This window comes from Chelmon rostratus, chromosome 6 (genome assembly GCF_017976325.1).
Source record: "Chelmon rostratus isolate fCheRos1 chromosome 6, fCheRos1.pri, whole genome shotgun sequence".
NCBI classification, from domain to species: Eukaryota; Metazoa; Chordata; class Actinopteri; order Chaetodontiformes; family Chaetodontidae; genus Chelmon; species Chelmon rostratus.
The window spans coordinates 10,063,934-10,086,019 of NC_055663.1; the positions used below are offsets into that span (position 1 = coordinate 10,063,934).

The 22,086-nt window shown below is 44.3% G+C and overlaps 1 protein-coding gene across 2 annotated transcripts in view; it reads right to left on the reverse strand.

The window, feature by feature from the left end:
- The window catches only part of dusp8a (dual specificity phosphatase 8a), a 45,549-nt gene extending 26,392 nt beyond the window's left edge, over window positions 1-19,157 (reverse strand). Inside the window, exons 1-3 of one of the 2 annotated variants that reach the window (XM_041939845.1) lie at window positions 18,901-19,157; window positions 11,264-11,679; window positions 1,251-1,389 (exon numbers count right to left, since the gene is read on the reverse strand). In XM_041939845.1, the coding sequence (XP_041795779.1) occupies window positions 1,251-1,389; window positions 11,264-11,500 (376 nt within the window). In that variant the 5' untranslated portion in view covers window positions 11,501-11,679; window positions 18,901-19,157. Of the gene's footprint in view, window positions 1-1,250; window positions 1,390-11,263; window positions 11,680-18,635; window positions 18,656-18,900 lie in introns of those variants that run through there. The other variant, XM_041939846.1, reaches the window with a different exon arrangement.
- Window positions 19,158-22,086: the final 2,929 nt, after the last annotated feature.

The following is a 22,086-nucleotide window of genomic DNA, read 5'->3' on the forward strand; positions in this document are numbered from 1 at the left end:
ACATCAAGTATGCACAGACGGAGGCTGCTAGCTCCACTGACCCCAATAATACAACCACCCAAACAACAGCCAACGCCATTGGCTGAGTCCTTCTGGGGAATATTCTCTGCCACTGTTGTCGTGGAAACAGCAGAAAAGCGGGGACAGAAATGGAAGAAGTGTGATTCCTCTTTTTTTTTTTCCTGAAGAAACAGCAAGAGTGAGCTGAGGAGACTGATAGAGAGAAAGAGGAGGGAATCGCTGACAAGGGGTCTTTCATTAAGAGGGGTGTGATGGCTGATCAGAAAAGCTGAGGAGGAAAATCCTGGCTTTCAGAGACAATCAGCCTGTGTGTGTGTGTGTGTCTGTGTGTGTGTGCGATATCGAGCATGGTTGTGTGTGTGCGTACAGTATATGCGGGTGTGCCCAGCCCAAGCATGTCCTCAGCACATCTCTGTGACTGTGACTAATTGATGAATGACTCATGAAAAAGCGCTAATCTCCCAGCAGAGGCAGAGAACTGAGAGGAGAAGAAGAATGGAGATGTGGGGATGCAGAGAGGAGAGCAGAGATTTGCCTGAACAGCATGCCTCTGCCGTCTCATTTCCAATCCTGACTGAGGCAGATTACGCTGTCCTTTCTGCGCTGACACATTTGGGACGGGTTCATAAGCCTCCGCTGGTGGATGGGTGTACAATGTCGTCCCTTAAAAAGCTGCAGCCACCGCAATCGAGATGTTATTAACTCAATGAGGCTATTAACAGTCTTGCTGGGGCTCAATTATAAGTCTTAGTGTGCTTAGTGGACACTATGACAGGATAATAACTGTGGTAAATAAGGCCAGAGGATTGAAGTTAAGCTTCAGCTTTATTTCAGCGATGCTGGGTAGGAGAACGACTCCAGGGAAGCTTAAACATCAAAGAGTCATCGGAGAGGCTTCATATTCAGGCTGCATGCTTTTATTCTTTCTCCTCTCCTTTCCTTCTCCACATATAGCTCAAAAAGTCTTACAGTCAGTTAAGAGATCAGGAACCAGTACAACATGACTGAGGAGATGAACACTTGTGCTCATCAGTGACATCTGCTGAGCAACCTGTGTAATGACATCTACACTCAAATTAGGCAGGGGGGATAAAGAGAGGCACACCTGCCCAATGTGCAGGAGGAGAAACAACATAAAACACATAAAAAAAACAAAACACATAAAAAGAAAGAAGAAAGAAAAACACCACCACCGTCATCACATTCATGCTCCTCTCACTCTCACATACCAGTCAGCAGGGAGACTTTGTGGAAGGTGCCCTCCAACTTTCCCATGAGAATATGCATGAAGCCATCTTTGGACAGATGCCCCGCCTCTTTGGAGCTCTGGTCATAAACCACCACTTCCTGCTTCCTGCCCAACTCCACCTGCACAAAAGATAAACAACAAAGAAGAGAAGAGAGTTGATGTTCTTCTGTGTTACTGTGGAAAGTTTGCTATGCTTCCAGTAACAACAAGGGAAGGTCTGTTAATAAGTCTGGAATTGTGAGAATCTCCACACACACACACACACGCACACACACACACGCACACACACACACACACACACACACACACATACACACACACACACAGAGAGAACAGTACAGTACTGTACATCAAACATATATAGTTTGTCAGAACGAGTGAGCCTAAAATTGCATCTGGGCTGAGTTCCAATTGCATTTGATTTCAAACCTTTAACTGTCTGATAGTTTCCCCAAACACTTGGCCGCTCTGCTGCTCTTAATATACACCAGGAAGCAGCAATAAGGAAAACACAATGAACTCTCAAACACACCACTGGGAGTTGACAGTAAACATTGGCTTCATCAAGGTGCCAGAGACTGCAACAGTAAGCAGGATGAACTACAGGTGATTCTAGAGTTAGTTATGGGGATAAAGCATAGGATTATAAATAATGCATTAGGGCTGAGTGTTGCACTATACAACTGTGACTGCAATATTTACTGTGCAGATACTGCTGAGAGGGTCGTTTGGTGGTGATATCCGTAAAATTATGAAAGCTGGAGACGCGGCGAAGGGTGTGGGCATCCATCAATGCACCACTGTGATGCTGTTTGTATCAGATGGTGATAAAAGATGAGGGGATGTGAGCATGCGCCGGTGTGACGCCTGTGTGAATGTGTGTGTGTGTTTGCACGAGAGAGTGCGAGCATTGTGCATGTGCCTCACACACACACACACACACACCAGCCCAGGCTGTGTTGTTCCCCATGTTGTCAGGCAGGCTTTGGTCACATGACCGTCAGGCAGCACCTACTGCAGCTATGAATCACTGCATCATTGAATCGCCACTGGACAGGAGAGGAGAGAGGGAGGAGGAAGCAGGGCGAGCGGAAGGGAAAGATGAAGAGGGTGGGGGTAGTGGTGTAGCGGGGCAGTGAGAGATGGAGACGAGATGGAGAAAAACGCAAGAGGAAAAAAGAAGGGAGTCAGGGAAGAGGAGAAAACTGAGGCGAGAAAAAAGGGGCAGGTGGTGGAGGGGAAACAGAAGATGGAGGGGGGCGAGGACAAGACAGGACAACCCACTACATTTCTTTGTTTACCTTAACACCATCCTCATCTAAAACGTGCCACTGAATAGCCGCTAGCTTCCAGGCAAAACTGCACTTTCACTAGCGTGCTACCATCTCTTCTTCACTCTCTGTACGCTGAAAGGCACGCTGCTGATGATGGCTCATGGTACACACAGCGACACAGTGTGCACAGAGTGTGTCTGATTATGCTTCTGCTCAAAGAGCAGCTGTAGTGGGGCGCCTGGCCAGACAGCCATGCAGGTGATTTAGACAGCACAAGGTCAGTCAGTCTCTGGTCCAGTTACACCCAGCTTAGCTCTGCCTGCCTGGATCCAGAACCAATACTGACATAAATGTATGAAAAGCTGTGGCAGAAACACTGATCTGTAGCCTCAAGCATGGGTAATTTAAAGGAACTTGTTTTCTAGTCTTTAAGATATTTAGATGACACACCTATGATGCCTTACGAGGTCACACAGTGTTAAACCTCATCTTAATCTTTATCTGTCCATAGCATGTTCATCTTCATGCCTCTCTTTCTTTGTTTTAAATCCTCTCCGCCCTCCATGTTTACTAACCATGGATAATTTTGGCTAATGATCCTAATGGGATCAGATCTAATTTGGGAGCCTGATCTCAGGATTACAGGCCTTTAACTATACATACATGGAGAAATACACACACAAACACACTGTACAACATATTCAAAGGTCTTGTTTGTCAGCTGTGCAAAGAGTTTCACTTCTAGGGCGAAAACATAAAATGAGTGCTGCTGTAAAATAGAATTATTAATCAGCCTGCTACTGTCAGACAGATCTCTGCTTCAAAGGTGTATGCATGATAGTGAAAATAGTATGATACTATCTGCTAAGATTCTGCCTGAAGCTAAAGCTACACCTCCAGCTCAGTATGTGATATGCATAAAGTTTGCTGCAGTGTTAGAGGTCAACGACCCGAGGGAGTGTGGGGCTGGCTGTCGGACTGCAGCAGCAGTACAGATCCCTCATCCCTCTGCAGTGCTACAGCATCACTGCTCCTACTGTACTGGGCCAGGCGCTCTGACGCATGTTCACTGCAGGTAAACAAGGAATGCCGCTGGCAGCGAGAAGGAAAAAGGAGGGGCCATGGAGAGAGGGGAACAGTGTGGGAATAACCCGAGGGATGTAAGGAAAAAAGGGGGAACAGAAGCCTGAGAAGGGGATCAGAGAAGAGACTGAGGCAGGAAGATGATCAGATGTATCGAGAGGGGGTGAGAGGGAGGAGGGTGCAGGGAGGGACAGAAGGTGGCACTGGCAGAACAAATGCTATGATCCTGCTGCACCCAAGCTTTCGCTAAAGGATGTGAAGGCTGGCATCACAGCAGGACATAAACACAGGGGGAGAGGCTGTTTTTCTCCTGACATTTGCAGAGGGAGACAGCAAGAAATACAGTAGGTCAAGTGTGTTCATTTGGGCTAATTATTTGAACTGAGAAAAAAGGGAAATGTGAGTGTAAAGGAGCAAAAGTGAAAGTGTTGGGCAGGAGACCGAAGTCTCTGCATGTTTCTTACTGACCCCGTGTTATGAAACACACAAGCAGCGAGAGGAAAACAAGGCTGCGAGTCTAGGCTCGGCCTTACTGTCAATGCTCCTCTGGAGAGACAGTCTGTGCGTGTGCACACACACACACACACACACACACACACACACACACACACACACACACACACACACACACACACACACACACCATGAAGCATAGATTAGAGGAAGCTTGGGAAAAAACATACACCCCGCTAAGAGCTTGTGTAGGAAAGTGAAACATGGTTTCCCCTGAACTCATCAGTGCTACTGACCAGCGACAAGGTCAGTGCTGAGCGCTGCAGTATGTGTGTTTGTGTGTGAACTGGCCTGTGACACAACATCAGCACAAACAGCCTAAAAATGGCCCCACATTCCTGAAGCGCAGCCTGGGTCCTCTCAGTGTGTCCTCTCCGGGATGTCCCACAGAAGACCACGCTATGAACTCGCTTCAACTAGCAGCGTTTTCAGCTCAGACTGTGACTATATGGAGCCTAAGAGTAGACACAGGAAAAGGAAATGCACTGTGCATTTTTGATGTCAGCATTTTTTTTAACCTTAAGACCTTCTGCCCTTGCAGCGATTCACCAACTTCAGAAAATTCTGGACATTAAACCACTGCATTCACATATTTTTACTGGATTTGAAGGCACATTTTTATTAGCTTTATTATGTCAATCTGGTTTATGGTTGACCTCCCCCAAAAATACAACACCTGACTCCACATTCAGTACATTACATACTAATCGAGGACCGCTGCAACAGGCAGCGACCTCTCCTAGCAGTTGATCTGTCAGTTTAAGAAACACACAGGGTGTGACATATACCACTCGCCGCTGTAAAGATACCACCCTGGGGCCAGATGATGTCATTGACTGGCACTGGCAGCTGCCACTTCCATGTGTGTAGGTGTGATGTGTGGGTCACAGAGTCCCTGTACTTCTACCCTTATGAGGACCAAATACAAAGTAGTTCATGGCTGTGGGTTTATGTAACAGGCTCATGTTCTCGAAGTTTCAGAGTTAGGGAATTCATGTCACTGGTGGAAAGCCCTCAAAAATACAGTATCACAGCACAGTCTGTGTGTGTGTGTGTGTGTGTGTGCGTGTTTCAAACAAGGAAGTGAAGATGTGGCAGGGTGGTGAAAGTCCCTGATGTCTCTGTGCATGTGCAGTGTGAGGTCATCACTGATTATTTCAGAGATGTGGTCACATGATCTGACCACACCCTCACAACCCTGAATGTCAGAGCACCTTTAACACATCCATGGGAGTTGTGGGGCTGTATTTAAGATTTTAGGATGTGGGCATGAATGTGCTTGTATACTTTTATCAGCTAGCTTTGTATTTTGTGCTCTTTTAATGTCTAATTCTCACACTCATTTAATATTCTACTACCTGCCCCGGGACAACGGGTGGAAAAAATCAGTTTGTCAACACCCGGTAGATTACGTCTTGTTTTATATAAGGTTCATGTTTTTTTGTGCGTTGCATTCAAAAAAAGATATAAAACATTGTGTGAAATCTTCAGATCTAAATTATGCCTGTAAACATTTACATACTAGTATACAATTTCTCTGTCTATCTCCCTGTCTGTTTCACACACACAGACTAAACTGTTGCCTATAAAGACCACATGCATGCTGCAGATCCGGTTATACGACGTCATCCTCCTCACTTTGTATATAATGAAAGCCACATTTCATATCCGCAAATCAACTATGAATCATTCCCTCCATCTTTCATTTACATCCATGAATTAAAAATACATTTTTACATAAACGTTACTTCTACAGTGCCTCATGGTGCAGTAAGTTATGCCTGTAACTATATACAGTGTGAGTGTGTGTTTATGTCAAACAGTAGGATCTTTAAAGCAAACAATGATTCATGCCATGACCTCATCAAAGCAAACACATGACATATCCGGCTCTGGAGGAAAAACCACCTACATCGTCTTTGTTTGAACTTGGCAAAAGGAAAAATGTGAATGAAACGTACAAAAAATTCCCTGAATTTGCCCTCTGGCTAATCTGGGAAACAATCCACACAGTGAGTCATCAACTAAATTCTCAGTTTTGGTGCTACTGTCAAGGCAGATGACACATGAAACACTCATGGGTTGTCCTTCATTTTGTAACACTGCCCCGTAGTTTCTGGAAACTTCTCTGTTCAGGACAAAACCATTATGCAAACTGCACAGTGTTCTCCAAAGACATGACCAATGTCTTTGCCCTGTGCCTGACACTTTGATCACACATCAATCAAAATCATGCCGTCTTAGTTTGTTTATTCCCAATCGCAGGAATACTCGCCCTCGATACTGCGCAATTATCCATGTGTTTCCCATCATGTATCATTGCAGCCGGCGCCCCTCCAAGGAAGATAAACACAACATATGGAGAGCTGCTTCATAGCAAGTGTTGCACTGCATCGGTCACTTGCAGTCTGCCCCTGTGCAAGGCAGCAGGACACTCAGCCACTCCTAATAGTTAAGATCATATAGGTTCATAGGCCATTGTACCAAACAAAAATTGGGCTACTGTTCATGATCAAGACAAATATGCTGGTAAACAACACTGGAAGTCATACTAGAATGCAAATCCAGATGTAGGACTTTACTGTAAAGACCAGGGCGAATAATTAGCTATGTAAGAGCTATTCAGCTGTCATAGAGGCATGATACTAATAGTGGAGCATAAGAGTATGGGCGAATTAACAATTATCTTTATTTACTATTAACCTGCTGATTTTTTTTTTTCAATTAACCTTTTAGTTTATGCAGTACAACAGCAGAAAATCTGTCACAATGAGCATTATAAGTACTCTCAGCCAGTATTGATGTCCTCAAATTGCTTGTTTAATCCAACCAGTCAACCAGTACTCAATTCACAATAGTGAAGTGTGTGTATTAGACGCAAAAATCATCATTCCCACTAATTATGATCATATCGCAATTGTGATATACCATATTGAGCAGCCCTGCTTTACAACATGACAAAACAGAGGGAAGCAGGAAATCGTCACATAGAATGTTTCTTTTTTTTTCTTGATAAATGACTGAAATAATTATTTTAGAAATCTTTCTGTTTATTGTTTATTCATTGACTGACTGTTTCAAAGCTGCATCACTAGCATTTTTAGGTCAACAGCCAAAAAGATCAGTCCCCAACTAGGGAACGGAAAAAGGGCTTCACTGATTCAACTTTTTTGATTCTGATTGTAGTATCAGACTGATTCCTGATCCAGTCGACACTATTTTTCTTTTCTTTTTCTTTTTGTTGGTGGAAACAAAAAGTTTTACATGGACACACAGGGGGGGAAAAATCCACATATTTAAGATCACTTATTTAGGTTTACGTCAAAAAAAGTCGCAAGCAAATGTAATGCTCTATTTGTGCCCTCTGCCACAAAAACTGCACAACTAAGACTTCTAAGACTTGAAACATACATGTGGTTATAAATATTTACGTTCCACTGATAGCTTGTAAGAGTAACTTCTATCTCTGTGAGTAGGCTGCTGTATTTTCTCTATTACTCTGGGTCCCATTCATCAGAGGTCTGGCCTCCATGTCTGCATACAGGAGGAAGGGTGCTTCCCCAGGCCGGCTGCCGGGAGTGAAAACCTCTGGTCCATCTGTCAGGCCTGCCTGGCCGGCTGTCCCCGCCACAGCAGCAGGGATTAGCCAGGCTTAAGACAAGAAACCAGCCGTCTGCCCTCCAGCCTGACAGAAAAGGCACGAGGAAGCCCCATTCCCAACTAAGCCTGTGCCATCCCTCTCCCAGCAGAGGTCCACCACCACCTAACCTACTACATCCAGCTCTCTCTGACCTACATTAATAGAGAGCATAAATAAAGAGGTTATGAAGGGATGGGATGTGAAAGGGAGAAGAAAGAGGACAGCATTTTGATTACTGCTGTGCTGGTCATGGATGTTCATTCAGCTCAGTTAACTGAAACGTTGGGCGCTTCTATGAAAGAGGGTGAGTGCAGCGCCTTGGGGGATGCAGGCTATTAGTGCTCAATGGGATGTGAGGCGGGAGGCAGCCAGGGAGGAGGCGGAGGCAGCAGGCCATCCATGAATACCCTCAGTGCTGCTCTCCCGCTTCCTGCATTCACTTCCCCAACAAAGAGCCACAATGGTGTCCTTTGCTGTCTTGGCTGGCTGATGCAGCTCCTGGCGATGCTCAGAGCCATGTGGGGGGTAGAGAGGATGGTGTGTGTGCGTGTGTGTGTGAGGGGTTAGCTGCGAGCCGCCTTTAACACCACACAGCCAGTCTGCACGTGCCCAGCCCGCGGCCTGCCAGTGGCCGCACAAAAGGGATGATGTCATGCTTAGCCAATAACAAAAGAGTCTGGGTCCGTCGGGCCCTCCTCTCTCACACGGCTAGTTCCAGCTTTATCCAGCCTAGCATTAATCGCAAGCCTTATCCTCTTTACTGGGGGTGGGGGATGGATAATAACAAACCAGCCATGGGGCAACACCAGATAGGGAGAGGAAGAGGAGATTAAAAAGGAATAAATGACGAAGGAACGGGTCGGCAGCTATGGCTGTGGGAGACAGACGGACAGACAGAGCTGTCAGGAGATTGAAAGTGAGAGAATTCAGGAGGAAGCATGGCTCCATGGGGTGCCACAGCGTGAAACCTGCCAACCACAGGGCCCCACACAGAGACGGACCCAATAGACCCAGCACAGAAACACATTCAAGCTTGTACTGCACTGACTAAAATGATGAAAGTCTGGCTAGATCCGAAACCTCTCACACTTCACAGCTCTCCAGCTCCAGGTTTTTTTTCAGCCACTCCAGCTTTGCTTTTGTTGTTGTTGTTTTTTTTCATCCCTAAATCCGTAGATGGCAAAAGCAGGTCATGCATCATCACAACCCAAAATAAAACCATTATCTGAGCAAAACTGTGCCTTTTGGTCGGGATGAGTCATGAGATGCAGGATCTTGTGTGTGGCCTTCTTTTGTACCCTTGTACATGCAACTCAGGCTGGCAGAATGCACTAATGCAAGAGGTGTTATACAAGATCCTTGTCCAGTTAATGGTGGTAAATTTTGAGTGAGAAGAAAGGCATGTGGGTTTCACTGCCAGAAGCCCTCGCCATAAAGCTGAATTAAAACTAATTGGTATAACAGAGAGTCAGTGAGTAACAGCAGGCGCATGGGGACTCTCGGCCAATGTACCAATTATACAGACGCTATTATCTGAACTGAAGGTCATTTGACTTGAGAAAGTAACAATAACCCACAGTTCTCCTCCATTTTACCATCTGACCATAAGGAAAGTGTCAGTCACCTACAAGCATTAACTGTAATCCAACAGGAGCGGCAAAGCAATCATCTAAAGCAATAATGTGCAATTATTTGTCATTTGTTGGGCATGGCGTGTTTTTGGTGATTAAAGTTCTCTTGCTGTGCACCAAATGGAACTACAGAGCCAGTCTGTTCCCTACCAGGGAGGACTGATCCAGTATCTATGGAGCATAAAATGGGAGCAGGTAATAAATCACCGTCTGAAGTAGGTTCAACAGACTGAGTTGTGTTGCCGGTCAGACTCTCCGACCTGCTCCTGGCAACCAGGAAGTAAAACAAGAAAAACAAAAGGAACAGCATTTTATGAACTGCCATTCAAACCCAATGTGTCACACCTAAGAAAAAAATTTCAATCACCTGTTGAAAGTCACCTGCCCATGTGTCGTCGGCCTCTTTGAATCAACATTTTATTGCTGGCTGTACGGTGTCAAAAGTTAAATATATACCTAAAAGTAAGACCTAGAGAATGAGTGCAGCCAGGAAGAAGAATCTCATCTGCCATCGCCACAGCTCTGTTAATGTGTTTGTCTGTGATGAATACACACACAAACTACACAAGGGCACACAATCCCACACATAAAACACACAGACTTCACCCCCCTCCATGCTTAGATTTCCCCTCTCAAGAGTTCCTTCAGTTTCACACAGCGACTAAAAATACAGGAGACAGCGTGCCACGGGTGGACAGGCCATGGAAAAAAGGCTGTCATATTCGTAGAAGTCATGGAAAACGTGAGGATCCGATTTCAGGGCCACTGATAAGCAACGAACCTACAGTACGCCCGCCTGCCCGCCAAATATAGCACGCACTGATGCGGTGCAGGCTTGGGCTAGCACGGAGTAGGTCAATGTAGAACCACGGCGGTGCATGGCTCGGGCTGTTGGAAATGTTCCGAGAAACCCACCGAGATGTCAGGGAGTCAGTGTCTTGCTCAAGGACGCTTCAGGAGGGTGAACAATTGTTGACATCCTACTATCACAACTAGTTGCATCTATGGTATCTCTGAATTGCAAAGAACACATGCCGTACTTCCACAACAGCAGACACGACATTGTTTTACTACTATACCATAGAGGAGGACACTCTACACTTTAACTGTGTATATCCTGTGGCTCAGGATACACAGAAGTCCCTGCTGTATTCATGTTTTGCATTCCCCTGCTGATTCTGCTGCTTCTGCCAAAACAAGCAAGATTATGCTGACTTGTCTCAACGCACTGTGCTGTAAATGCACCATTTCACTTCCCAACCCACATCTGCAACAAGCGTCATTTGGTTTTACTTGGTCACTTGACACACAAAAATGTTCTAAGTCCCATGCATTTTTAAAATAAAATGATCAGACTTTGAACAGGGTTTTTTTGGTCAGTGGATGAGGGAATTTGCTTAACACACAAAGCGCCACATTAAAAGAAACGACAGACATCAAAATCTTGAATCATTAAATTGACAGAATCCTGCCTAATTTTAGAAAAAATTTGCATTCAGATGGAGAATTACATGAGAATGTCGATAGCACTCTCATGTCTGTGGGGTCAATATTTGGCTACAACAAGCAGCCAGTTATCTTAGCTAAGCAGAAAGACTGAAAGCATGGGGAAATAGCTAACTTGGCTATTTTCAAATGTCAACATAAAGAATTCGCCATTTTACAGGGATTACGTGCTGGATTATCGAGTTGGTAGGAATCTAGTGTCTTACCCTTATCATCAAGGTGGAATCTTGGCACACAGACCCTTTGAATCCAGACTGATACTTAAAGGAAAGACTCTCTAATCACTGGCATCGCATCCTACCGTCCAAAAAGCATCAACCATCAGGTCTGCAGAGCATTAACTCACCTTCACCTTGCCGTTGGGTTGCAGCAGCTCAGTGACAGACACCTTGTCCTGCTGCAGTCGCCTCTTCACCAGCTTGGAGCAGCAGACGTTGACTGCGCCTTGCACATGTGACACATTGTACTCAGAAAACGTCCTGCTGTCTATCACCAGCAAACGGCCCGTTCCTCTCTGGATGAGGCTCGCCAGGCGCTTGATGTCCATGGCGCTTCGCTTAGTCGGCCCTTTCTCCCCTGCCATGATGTAGGAGTGGTAAAGTGGTCGCCCTGGGTTACAGATGTGAGGTAGTAAGGGATGGGGTGTGGAGAAAGAGGGGTAGATGTGAGAGGGGAAGATGGAGGAAAAGACAGGGAGGAGGAGGAGGAGAGGTCAGTGGAGGAGGGCTACCACCGGAGCAGGCGCTGAGAGATCCATGGTGCCTGAAAAAGAGGAGACAAAGACAGAAGAAACTAGAATTACCACCTTGTAGTCGTATGCCTCCACCCACCAGTCAAGTTGCAGTTTAGAAGGTATTAAGTATCTTCTTTTGGTGAACTGAAGTTCTCACTATATTGACATGTGTGATTCCAGTGAATAGCGTCCACTGAGAAACATGCTGTCTTCACTTAGGGTCTATTTTTACAGAGGAGCACAGAGGACTGATAGAGAGCTTCATCACATGGTGCAACGACAATCACCTGAAGCTCAATACAAGCAGAACCAATGAGCTTGTGGTGGACTACAATGCTTCAAGTATGGATGCTGCTGCAAACAAATACTAAACGTAGACACTTCACACACATCTTCAACTGGGTAGCATAGAAGATCTATAGAGTCACCACAGTTTCAAGGTGGACAACCAAGACTAGTGTGACCAGTTCAGTATCCAACCATGAAATACGGTCACCTTCCTGAGTTATGGTGTTGAATAATTGCCGCAAATGTGTTTCTGCATACCATTATGATTCCACAATGAAGCTGAACTTTGACCTTTTGGATATAAAACGTTATCACTTCATAATTTTATTATTTATTTATTCATTATTATTTGTGTGAACTTTTGTCAGGATTAGCAAATTAATTCTTGAGCTATGGTCAAAAACCTGTTTTGTGGAGCCACAGTGACCTTTGACCACCAAATTCTAATTAGTTCATCCTTGAGAGCAAGCGGACGTTTGTGCCAAAGTTAAATAAATTCCAGAAAGGCGTTCCTGAGACACCCTAAAAACACAACGCCTGAGACCACGGCTGCCAGGGGCATAAAAAAGAATAAAAGGTAACAGAAAATAATCACCCTGGTATAAGAAAGCATGGCATTCAATGGGTTATTTCAATGCTATTATTAGCCCGTAGTGACATTCAAAACTGCCACGGTCAGCTTTGAGATGCTGATGATGAGACAGCTGATGATCAGACATCAAGGGCGCGATCACTTCTTGTCCTGCGCTTCAGTCCACTCGTGCCAAGTGCAACAAATAAAATCATTCAAACCCCACCGCTACAAGGGCCACAACGACAGATTCATTCCGCATTCATTTCCAAACCACGGTCAAGTGCACATTGTATTTTTGTGCATTCGCATCATCTTTTATTGGCAGACTTTGAGTGGCTTGAATATTAAAAATAGTCACAATGCTAAACATGAATATAAAAGTTATTTAAAGGCTTAAAAGCCAACTGGATCGTCCACCGGGATTTATCAGTCCTGAGATCTGAGGGAGTATCACACATCCCAGCACAAAGCGAAAGACTTAAGCAAGACATGCACAACAATAAAACGCGGGTGTGTGTGCATGTCTGTGTCAGTGTGTGTGAAGGTTGGTTGTTGTTGATGGAGGGTCTCTTGTGCCGTAGCTCATGAAACAGGAAACTGAGGGCGTGAGATAAATTAAGCTGGGGGAATTTGGAGAGCAGGTCTGGACACAGGCAAACAGCCTGTGTGACATCCTGTGCATGCGCGCGTGCGAATGAGTGTGTGACCGTGAGTGTGCGTGTCGCAGAGAGCGGTCCATAAACTTGACGAACTGCCTCCTCCTATCTATCACTGCTAATCGCTCTGATCTCCTCACTGCTCACGTTCGCCACAGCGCATGTGCATTTAACGTGAGACACACACACACACACACACACGTACACACACTTGCAATCGTTTATCAGGCTTGGAAGATCAATGACTGCACGTGTGTGTGAGAAAAAGTGAGCTAGGCTGACCGATACCAAACCACAATGCCATTTGTTTGAGAGAACATATAAATAAAAGCCCTGTGCAGGCTCAGGAGCATTTCCTTGGTCAACCAGGTGTCATGCAACAAGTGAGAAGGTCAGAATGTGAATGTGTTGTTTTATTCATCTACAGGCACATGGTGTCATGAAAAATGAATGGGCCTCCTCTCATTTACCCCAAAGCCTAAATGGAGGTTTAAACCTCGGCTGAAAAGGGAGAGTACAATGGATAGAGGTGTAGAAAGAGATAGTGGGAGGAGATTAAGCAGAAAAACAAGAACACATAATCAAACCCCATCACACTATGAAAATAAACACATCAGCAACACTTGTGCCCACTTCAAAAAGAACAAAACAAAAAGGGGAAAAAACAGGGGGGGGATGACAAAACAGCAAGCAAAAGACAATAAGAATAACACTTTATGTAGGCGACGGGAAACAGAAGAGCACTGTCTGTGCGAAGCAGAAAAAGAAAACACATTTTGCACACCAGAACAGTGGCGAGAAGGTGGGCGAGAGAAACAGAGACTGAGAGAGAGGAGATGTGGAGAGACCGGGTCCTCTGATCAGCAGTGTCTTGGGAAGACGTCCAGGCGTCTCTGCTCTGCAACTTTTCACCTCTGTTCTGACACCGCCGCCATGGAGGGGGGAGAGAGGAGGGCTGAGGTAACAAAGGATGTTTTTCAGCGAGAATCTCTCCAGCCTAGCAACTCAGCCAGCTCAAGGTAAGGGAGGGGACAATTGTGAAGATGGAGCGAGGAGGGAAGAGATGAAGAGAAATGGCTAACGTTCTCATAAACTGACTTGCAGACAGCCGCACCAAACCTAAGACGTGGATGTGGAGCAGATAATCATACATCTCTTATAGACTAACCTATAGACATGCTGTTGCTGCCTGGCAACCTGCCTGATGCGAGCGCAGCAGCACAGGAACATGGAAGAAAATCTAGACAGACAGTAGCAACTGCCTGCACTGTAAACACAGCCAAACAGCTGCTGTATCAGAAAGTAGCTACTGTACAGTAAAGGCATGAGCAGACACAAACAAGCCATAACAGACAAATCTTAATTTAATGAAATACAGGATAGTCAAGTGAGTCTAGGAAGACCGAATGCAGTACACACAGTGCTCTGCACAAACATAATGCTCTTATATTATATTCTAAGAAAGCAACGCGGACAAATAAATCTAATCCAGTTAATCTGATCAGACCCCTGTGTCATAGTGATGACTGCATGTGGAGTTCTGCATTAATTCTTGAAGTAAAGCACAATTCTGTGACCTGCAGCGACGCAGCACATGAGCAAACTGACACAGTGACATTTCCCCACCTTGCCCATGTTGTGCACCCCAGCAGCCATTCTGTAGAAACACTAAGCATAGCTGCAATGCCAGCGCTCCCCTACCACAAACAGCCCCCGCCACATCGCGACCTGCCCCATCACCTGTTATACCATACCTTATATGGCGCGGAGCCCTTTAGCCGAGCAGCTAACAACACAGCTTCCAGGGGTGTGAATCTTTCTCCCTCTTTTTCTGCTTCCCTGCTGCTGAACACAACATCTGACGCTGCATATGTCTAATGGCGACTGCTCTCCCACCCGCCCAGCCTCTCACTTCTTCTCTCCGAATCCCTCCTTCCTCCTCTATCACTCTTTCTTGCTCTTGTGCAGTGAACGGGGACGGGGAGGGGAGGAGTGTGCAGGTTTACATGTGTGGCCGTAGTGAGAGGGAGAGACTGGTGCTCTGCACCTTTCTACGCCACTAGACAATCATCCTGCGGTAACTTCGCTCGCAGCGGACGCTGTTTGTGAGGAGAAGAAGGGGAACGAAGAGAGGAGATGACAGGAAAACAGAGAGGACGACGAAGGCAGGAAAATATCACAATATGGAAAGGGAGAAATAAGATGATGAATGACACAGAGAGGGAGCGCAAACCTCAGTATGCTTAGTCAGCACAACAACCACAACCCGACCCCTTATGTAAAACCATCTTTCTTCCTCCATCTTGCATCCAGACAGGAACAATAAGGAGCAAAAACAAACAAGCTCCTCAAACTAAAATAGGCAGCAGCCAGGAGCTTGCTGTGAGGCTCTGGCTGAACAGAGGAAAACAAGCCAAGAGGAGAGAAAGCGAAGAGACAGCGTGTACAGGCCCAGAGCAGATTCTGTTGTTGCCATAGAAACAGCCCGGCTGGGGTGAGCAGGGGGCACGGGGAGGGTGATGGTGATGGGATGCTACTGGCGCTGACAGAATAGATTCTCCCAACTTCAGCAATACGACTACATTGAAGTGATCATGTTCCCCCATAACAAATGATGTGATTTTACAGTGAGGTAGTCCACAAGCTGTTAAAGATATTTCCCAGATTTGGTCTGGCCCATTCTCCTCTTGTCTGAGACAGCAAATTTAGCATCACTTTTTTTCTACATCTGTCCTGAGCGGGCTGAAAAACAACGTACTTCTGACCGTTTTTTTTTCCAAAAACTCAGTCCCCGTGCAAACAAGTGCACATGGAGCAAAGCTTCTGGCAGACGAGTTTGTGCACTTCCTTAAAGTTGCAGCAATTCAGTTACATGTTCACTACCGGCTGAAGGCAGGAGAACCAGATCAACTGGTCCATTTTGAAGGATTTTTTTTTTAAATCTACTTGGGGAATTTGAATATCTGAATTTACCTGCACTGCCTCCAAAGTACTGGAGTGTTCAGTTGTGCATCACTAAAACCACAAGAACCGTGAATGCTACAGTGCATGGATGGCAAACCCGTGTTTATACAGAGCGTACACATGTATTAACCCTAACCACAGAAAAAGCATGAAGCCAGCAGAGCACTGGCATTCTCATGTCTAGCCTGCCCTTCAAAACCGTACAAAACAGGTGTGATACTTTGACTTTTTTTCACACTAACTGGTTAAATTATGAATCGTTTAACTCTTCTTATTGATTAATAAAACAAACCCTGAATTGCTATATAAATAATTGTTAGTTACAGATTGAGAGGCATGTGTGTTTAAATAATGACTGCAATATGCTGTTTTCTTACTGGAGAGGAAAGAGGAAATCCCAGAGATCCGTACATTTCCCGCTGGCTTGTCAAGTAGAATACAGTCACACAAATCATCAACAGACTTTTTTCTCTTTACAGCTGACAAGAAAGGCAGATAATAAAAAAAAGTTTAGTTATAGGTCAATAAAACAATGTAAGGGAAGAAACCTTATCTCCATGAAATGGATAATCCATGCAGATATATTCATAGGCCTTTCATACACAACCATGAGCCAAGCACCATGGGCCAGCTCAATAATGCCATATCAGACATCAGGGAGAGAGGCAAACACAAAGAGAGCAACTGGAGGGCAACCAGCGCTGATGTAATACCATCCAGGTTATTCATTAACTCCCTGCATAACGTCACCTGTGGCCAGAGCCTTGAGTAGGCCAATATAAAGCTGGTTCATAGTTTCATACAATGACAGACAGGAGTTGTTTGTTTAGACACAAACAATTACATCATCAGAGCATCTCATGCCCTTTACTCTGTGCCACAGCCTCTCTCATGAGCTAAGAGATTGCATGTGTGTATGTTTACACAGTGTCTCTTTTGTGTGTATGTGTCATTTACACTTTAAAATGCGACCACAACAAGGGACTCTGCAGGTATTTGGGTCACCACCGCCGCCGACACAGGGCTGCTGGAGGATTACAGGGTCACCACCAGTGGAGATCATGTTTGGGTATGCCGCCATGTCTTCAAAACAATGCTGGATTAGTCATTAGTCACTAGATAACTAATTTGATAAGAATATTTCTAATCTATTTCCTCAATGTTTTTGCAACTTTAGCTGATTTCTAAGACAAATTAGAGCATATCTCACTGACATGGAGGGAAATAACATTGAGCACAGGGCTGCAACTAAAAAACAATTTCATTACCATCTAATCTGTTGTTTTCTTGACTGATCGCTTGGCCTATAAAAATGTCAGAAAATAGTGAACAATGATCTCCTCAAACCCAAGGTGCCGTGTTAAAATGGCTTGTTTTGCCTGACTAACAGTCTGAAACCCCAAGATATTTAGTTTACTGTCACAAAAGACAAAGAGAAGCAGAAAATTCTCACAAGTTAGAAGCTGGAACTGAAGAATGTTTGCCAGTGTTATAATCTCTTAATCAATCTGCAAAAAAGATGCAAACCAGTTTTCTGTCAATAGACTAATCAATTGTTTCAGCTCTGCTTGAATCAACTAGCACGTCCAATCACTGCTTCTACGATAATCAGATAATACCATCGAAATCCAGCGTTTGTCACACGGGAACTCATCTCAAATTCACCCAAAAACACGTATTTATGGAGGCCTACTACATGCGGTTGACAGCAATACACTGGAGCAGCTGGATGTAAATAATAAATGTGTTCATTACAAATAGAGTTAGTAGAGTGAAAAGCCTGGGTGTGTAATACAGGAATGGCATACATGAGTGGTTCTGTTACAATGATCATGTAATTCAGAAAAAAAAGTGTCTTGTTTGGTTGAATCATTCAGTAAACAACATAACATATAAAGCCTCCTGGCGTCCTTTAATCAATATTCTCTCAATGGGCTGCTACAAACTGCGGGGTCATATAACAAACTGGGACTACCCCGACTCCAGCATAACAATAATTACGACATGGATACTGAAAGCAAATAGTAAGAATACCTGCCATAAAATAAACTGTGTGGCTTACGAATTGCGTATGAATGAAAATGTGGAAAATCGCTCGTCAAACACTGCACATCCTCAGATATTGTTACCAATAAAGAGCTGGGGCGCACAAAGAAATAGATGGGACATTGTGGCCTGTTTGATAGCGTTAATGACAATGATGGAGGGTGAGCGCTTGTAGCGCACTATAATAAACCGACCTAGATTAGAAATAAGAATAGAACACGACGGGGACTGCGGCCATTGCCTTTAAACGTTGCACAATTTGCATCAATAACGTGAATCTAAACGTTAATGGAAAGGTTCACTGTGCGCTGTTTGAGTGGGAAACCTGCCCTGTGTTGTTATGACGCGTGGACATGTCCGCATGCGAAAATGAACCGTTCCATTGATCGGGCAGGCTGTGATGATTACAAGCGCGCAAATTAAACAGAAAATATAGACAAACGCCTGTTCTACCTACCTTGAAATGGTCGGACGGTGAACGATCAGATGTTTGTCAGAATAAAAGAAACGATAAGTTCAGCCTGGACGGGTATAATTCCCATTATAAGACGGGCGCGCACATCAAGGGGGGAGTGCGCGCTGACGGACTCGCCGCAGCAGCGGGGGGGCACGAGCCCAGATAGCGAGCAACCGCTGCTAACGTAAGCTAGCTCTGTGGATAGCAACGCACTTGATAACAGCATATCCCGTTTCTACTAATCGATACACACACGAACACTCACCTCGGACTCCACGCGGCTCCTGTGTGTTATTCAACTGGCCTCCATGTGTAAGGGGACAGCGGCCGTGTCTTCATGAGGCTGGCCGGTGTTTACCTGGCTGTGTGGCGGGGGACAGTACAGCTGACAGAGGGTGACAGCGCCAGGAACAAACGAGACATGAAAGCGCGTCGATAGGCTACAAACCGCTCCTTCAGCCGTTTAACTGACCCAGGATACGTGATCGGCTCGTGAAGGAGTAGATTAGCGTTGCTAGGCTAGGTAATAGCTAAAACGGATAGTGTGTATGTGTGTGTTGGAGAGGGGGGTTAGTTACAGAAGGTGCACTTTAGCACTTTCTTGAACTAAAGCGATGAGGTCATGGTTCAGTAGGGAGAGGGGGAAAAAAAGAAAAAAATATGAGGTTGACGTCACCTCCAGCCAATCAGCGCAGTCGGCTCAGGGGAAGGGTGACGTCAGTGCTCTGAGCCCCGGATTAAAGGGACAGTCCGCGATTTTAAAGGTGCAGCACCGGGCTGCCGTAGCAGTGCATCTGTGCCGGTGATGCAAAGATCACTGCGAGGAAAAAGCACATCAACGGCAACAAAAAGAGATTGTGTTTGAATCAAATCAGCGTTAAGTAATGCTAATGATTATTTCATGATAAAAAGTTGCTAGAATATTGTTTAAGGTTATATGTTTCATTTTACAGCATATAGATTTTCCATAAAATGTATACGATAGCGGTCTTTGCATTGTGTTGACCCTCAATCTGTTTTCCTCATTAATACTACAATAAAACCCCTGCAGGGCAATGCAACAATGCAAATGCCATTTTTATTGTCTGTATCAAGCATTTGTGTCTTTTACTAGTTGTGATTTGATTTTACTATTTACACCATTCATCAGATGCACATGACACAATCTGATGCACATTACAATTTTAACTGAATTGCAATTATACAGGAAGCCACTGAGCTGTCCATCTGTGTTATCCAGGGTCTATGTGCTATAAGGGATTTCAGAGAAATAGATGGAGAATATTTCAAAAATATTTTCAAATCGTATCCATGGTTAAAGGAAACTAAGAATGATCCACAGTACCACGTTCTTACTATCTACTGAATCAAACAGTTGTAATAACTGGGTGTTGGGTGTTTGAATTCAGTATCATGAATTCTCTTTTGTTTGATTGAAAGCTTTTGTTCTGTTTCTGTGCTATCTAAACGTGTTGAGTAAGCAGATGAATGCATGGTAATGGGGCAATTGCCAGTATATGCAATTACATTGTATATACTGACACCTAGTGGTACATATATGTAACTGCACACTTTGGCAGAAGGGAAAATGTTTGCGGGTACAATGAAGGCGATATGAGTGGATGTCACATCGCCAACACAGAATTCAGCCGACACTGCTTTGTCTGGTTCATTGCACCAATAATATGATGCTTTAAAGGGAGGTTTGTGTGTGATTGAGTGGTAGAGAGAGTCAGAGACAACAACACAGATTCATGAAAATCTACCTTTATTTGGATGCAAAAACTCACAACTTAAAGCGATACTGTAGCAGAGGAGAGGAATACGGATTGCTGGTTGGTTGTATGTCTGACTGTTTGGCTATTTCATCATCCCCGTTTTGATCATCAGAAGAGGATCAGGTAAGCATTGAAAACAAGCACTCAAAATAAAAGCTTTTCAGTCAAGCACACTGGACATTATCAGAGGATTATGTCAAAGGTCTGACAATAAATTGTAGCTTTTAGCTTTTTTTTTTTTTTTTAACTCAATCCCAGTCGTATATTCCTGTAAAAGGTAATTTTGGCAGTTTAATTTGCTAGTTGATTTGATGTTTATAAATTGGTCCAAGCCCACACAGTTAATTCCATCCTCTGATAATGTTCACAACTGTTGATCTGATGCGTTAAGATAGAAGTTGTTTGAGTGTGATTTTTGTTACATAGAAAACTGTCTTCACTGTTTTAGCTGCCTTACACATAGCAATTATTTCTCGTGTTGTCAACTGAGAGTGGCCTAGAGTCACAGATGGAATCGAGCGGGGACTGCGTAGAAACTCAGTCTGAGGTAAAATTCTCCAAGAAAACGATAAGAACATACACAGAAAGCAAAGCATATTAAAGCAAAGCCTAAAGGCATAAAGTAATAATACTGAGGACTAAACGTAATATATTTATTTTCTGTACTGTAAGGTAACTTAGGTAGTTGTCACATTTTTGTTCTGTCAAATCTTGCAATATAAACCGATGGTTTGATCCACAGTATGAGCTACATTCCATCATGGTGTAAACGGAAATATACACAAGGCATCTACTCGAAAGGATTGTATCAAAATGTTCTAAAAATATCTCTGGTTGGTTTCACAAAAGCAAACTGTATCAAAAGCATTGGCCGAGAGCAAGCAATATAATAGGCTTAAACCCTTTTACACAACAAAAAGCAGGACAACCAATCACGTCGCTTTGATTGTGGACCTATGGAGTCCCATACAGCACATGCAATCCATTAAAATCAACACAATCAAAACACAATACGGGAAAAAAAGAACTTTTACAGCTGAACATCAGAGACAACCTTAGTTGGTCTATTGTGCTTCATACAGATTAGGCCTGGCCTGTCTATACAACAATCATGGGCTTCTTACTTCACAGATGTGTTCAAGCTACTGTTGAAAGCAGAGGCGTCACAGAGCGTGTAACTCTGAGGGGGGCGAGCTTCATGATCGTAATGGGACATTTACAAGAATATTATGCAATGTTTTGCTTTCCTCTGAATCATACTTCCCTGTGTGCATATGTCAGATTCTCCAGAGCTTTGATTGGGCTTTGCATTGATTTTTCCGACGGTCTGATTCTATTTCTGGCCACTGTCGCCTCAGTGTCGCTGGCTCCGTGACGCCTCTGAGTGTACGTCTATGTGGCCTTAATGCAGGAGTTGTTTACTGTAAACATCATGGGCCATGAGGACTGCACAGGCAGCATGGTAAAACTGTAATACTGTAGATTGCACAGAAATCCTAATTAGTTAATTAAGAACCTAATTGTTATACATTCCTATGTTCCATAACATTGCACATGCCTTTAATGAACACTTAGCACCATGCAACCTGAAGATGAGGTGGCTCCTGAATGCATCAAAAGTCGAAACAGGCCTTCTGTAATGATTTTTTACATTAAAATGAGAGTCAATGAGA